This window comes from Sardina pilchardus, chromosome 13, assembly GCF_963854185.1.
Source record: "Sardina pilchardus chromosome 13, fSarPil1.1, whole genome shotgun sequence".
In the NCBI taxonomy this organism is placed as follows: domain Eukaryota; kingdom Metazoa; phylum Chordata; class Actinopteri; order Clupeiformes; family Clupeidae; genus Sardina; species Sardina pilchardus.
Genome location: NC_085006.1, coordinates 33,934,727 through 33,937,402, shown reverse-complemented (window position 1 = coordinate 33,937,402; position 2,676 = coordinate 33,934,727). Strand labels below are relative to the sequence as shown.

General features: G+C 45.6%; 1 protein-coding gene across 5 annotated transcripts in view; it reads left to right on the top strand.

Moving 5' to 3' along the window:
- LOC134100214 (NACHT, LRR and PYD domains-containing protein 12-like) overlaps positions 1-2,465 on the top strand; it is a 20,641-nt gene extending 18,176 nt beyond the window's left edge. For all 5 annotated transcript variants that reach the window (XR_009941232.1, XM_062553297.1, XM_062553300.1 and 2 more), the window contains one exon: positions 415-2,465. Coding sequence is in view for 4 of the 5 variants with exons in the window: in XM_062553297.1 (XP_062409281.1) it covers positions 415-421 (7 nt within the window). In the remaining variant the exon portion in view is untranslated. The remainder of the gene's footprint in view (positions 1-414) is intronic.
- Positions 2,466-2,676: the final 211 nt, after the last annotated feature.

Below are 2,676 nucleotides of genomic sequence, written 5' to 3'. Positions count from 1 at the left end.
CACACACACACACACACACACACACACACACACACACACACACACACAGCCCCTGGCCTGCCTCCTCAGCAATCCCCACTGCCAACTACACACACTAGTGTGAGTACACACACACACACACACACACACACACACACACAGCCCCTGGCTGGCCTCCTCAGCAATCCCCACTGCCAACTGGACAGACTCCTGTGAGCATTAACATACTGCAACAGTCCCTTATGTGTGTGTGTGTGTGTGTGTGTGTGTGTGTGTGTGTGTGTGTGTGTGTGTGTGTGTGTGTGTGTGTGTGTGTGTGTGTGTGTGTGCTGAGTGTGTGTGTGTGTGTGTGTGTGTGTGTGTGTGCTGAGTGTTTGGGGGTATATAAATATGTGTGTATGTGTGTTGTAACATCTGTGTTTTTTCTGTTTTCAGATACTAAGGAGAGCTGTGAATTCTACCAAGCTTGTGACAGGATTTGAGATCAATCGTAGTGAAGGGTCTAAGTAGAGTCCTGAACATCTGACATGTTAACAGGAAGTGGTGATTGGGTCCAGTGCAACAGGAAGTGGTGATTGGGTACAATGCAACAGGAAGTGGTGATTGGGTACAATGCAACAGGAAGTGATGATTGGGGGCAATGCAACAGGAAGTGGGGATTGGATACAATGCAACAGGAAGTGATGATTGGGGGCAATGCAACAGGAAGTGATGATTGGGGGCAATGCAACAGAAAGTGGTGATTGGGTCCAGTGCAACAGGAAGTGGTGATTGGGTACAATGCAACAGGAAGTGGTGATTGGGGCAATGCAACAGGAAGTGGTGATTGGGTGCAATGCAACAGGAAGTGGTGATTGGGGACAATGCAACAGGAAGTGATGATTGGGTGCAATGCAACAGGAAGTGGTGATTGGGGACAATGCAACAGGAAGTGGTGATTGGGTGCAATGCAACAGGAAGTGGTGATTGGGGACAATACATTTTCTCTGTTTACTTTGTGTAAATTAAAGTCACTGAGTCTGTGACTGCTTGAGGACTTTTGTTTATTTGATGGTAAACGAACTTGCAATAGGCGAATCATTCACCTAGCATAGCCATACCGCATAGATGTAGCGTTCACCAAGCGTAGCCATACCGCATAGATGTAGCTATTCGTTCACCTAGCATAGCCAGCTATACCGCATAGATGTAGCGTTCACCTAGCATGGCTAGCCATACCGCATAGATGTAGCGTTCACCTAGCATAGCTAGCCATACCATATTTTCTGGTGGAGAAATCGGAATATTACATGTGAAAGAGGGGTCAAGGAAAATACACACGGCTGAGTATTAGATTTTTTAAGTCCCTTAATTGCTCTAAAAAGCCTTTCAAACGCGTCAATGATGTCATTCATTAGCAGGGTGCTAGTGTGTTATGGGCAACAACGACCAAGCCTGTGAGAAACCAAAGGGCCATAAGTAATTGTTAATTCAACTTTCGGCCCATAACCCATATTGAGCTTGCAGAAACTAAAATCCAATCTTCGATTTTTTTAATGACCATCAGGTGAAACAGACCAATTTAGCTGTCTAGCCCCATAGACCCCCATTATTTGATCACTTGCTCATGATCGCCCCTAGTGGAACTGCAACAGGAACTGCAGGTACAATGCAGGTACAATGGAGTTAATAGCGAGTGGACCGGCTCTCCATAAATGGGCTCTGACACAGCCCATGTCAGTCCTTCTCATGTCACTTCCTGTTGTGTTCTGTTTCCTGTTGTCATGTCCGTGCATCGATGCATCTTTTTTGCCCTCAGATATCCCATAATCCATTGCGCAGCGCAGGTCAAGCTCCACACGTCATGCAAATCGTCAACACCCCCCCCTCCCCGAGTCAGGTGACGCCAACTAGTTAGTGCTGTCCAAATGTAGGTAGGGACGCACACTGAGGAGCAAGCTAACTAATACGCTACTGGGAAGAAGGTACTACCCAGCGTGCACACTTGACTTCTGGACACAGCCCTTGTCTACCCTTGTTGTGCTTTTGTTCCTTGACCCGATCCCATGTCAGTCCTTCTCATGTCACTTCCTGTTGTGTTCTGTTTCCTGTTGTCATGTCCTTGTCTACCCTTGTTGTGCTTTTGTTCCTTGACCCGATCCCTCACCTGAGCCTTGTTCCCTGATTATTGCATTGTTCCTTTCACCTGTGTCTTGTTAGTCGTGTCAAGTTCTGTGTATTTAAACCCTGTCTCTACTTGAGTTCTTTGCTGGATTATTTTGAGTCTTTCAGTCCTTGTCAAGTCTGTATCGTAAGTGTCTGTGCCAAGTCTTGAGTTTTGACTGTTTTTGGATTTCCTTTTGCCTTTTGGAATTTAATTAAGTTTAAGAGTATTGGACTATTTTTGCCTTGCCTGTTTTGTGGGGTTTGTTTTTGCCCTGTCTGAAACCTTATTTTTGGAACAACCATTTTGAAGCTGAGCTGACATTAAAGTCTTTTCCCCTACACATCCTGATTTCATGTCTGCTATTGGGTCCAATCCTTCGAGCCGGTCTTCAGACTGTGACAGTGTGTGTGTGTAGACTAGACGATTATCACGCTGAAGTGTGTGTGCGTGTGTAGACTAGACGAGTGCGTGAGGCTGTGAACAAAAACAACGAACAAATCCACAGGACAAAATGCATTATTAGGAAAAAACACCTAATTTTAGTCTTCCTT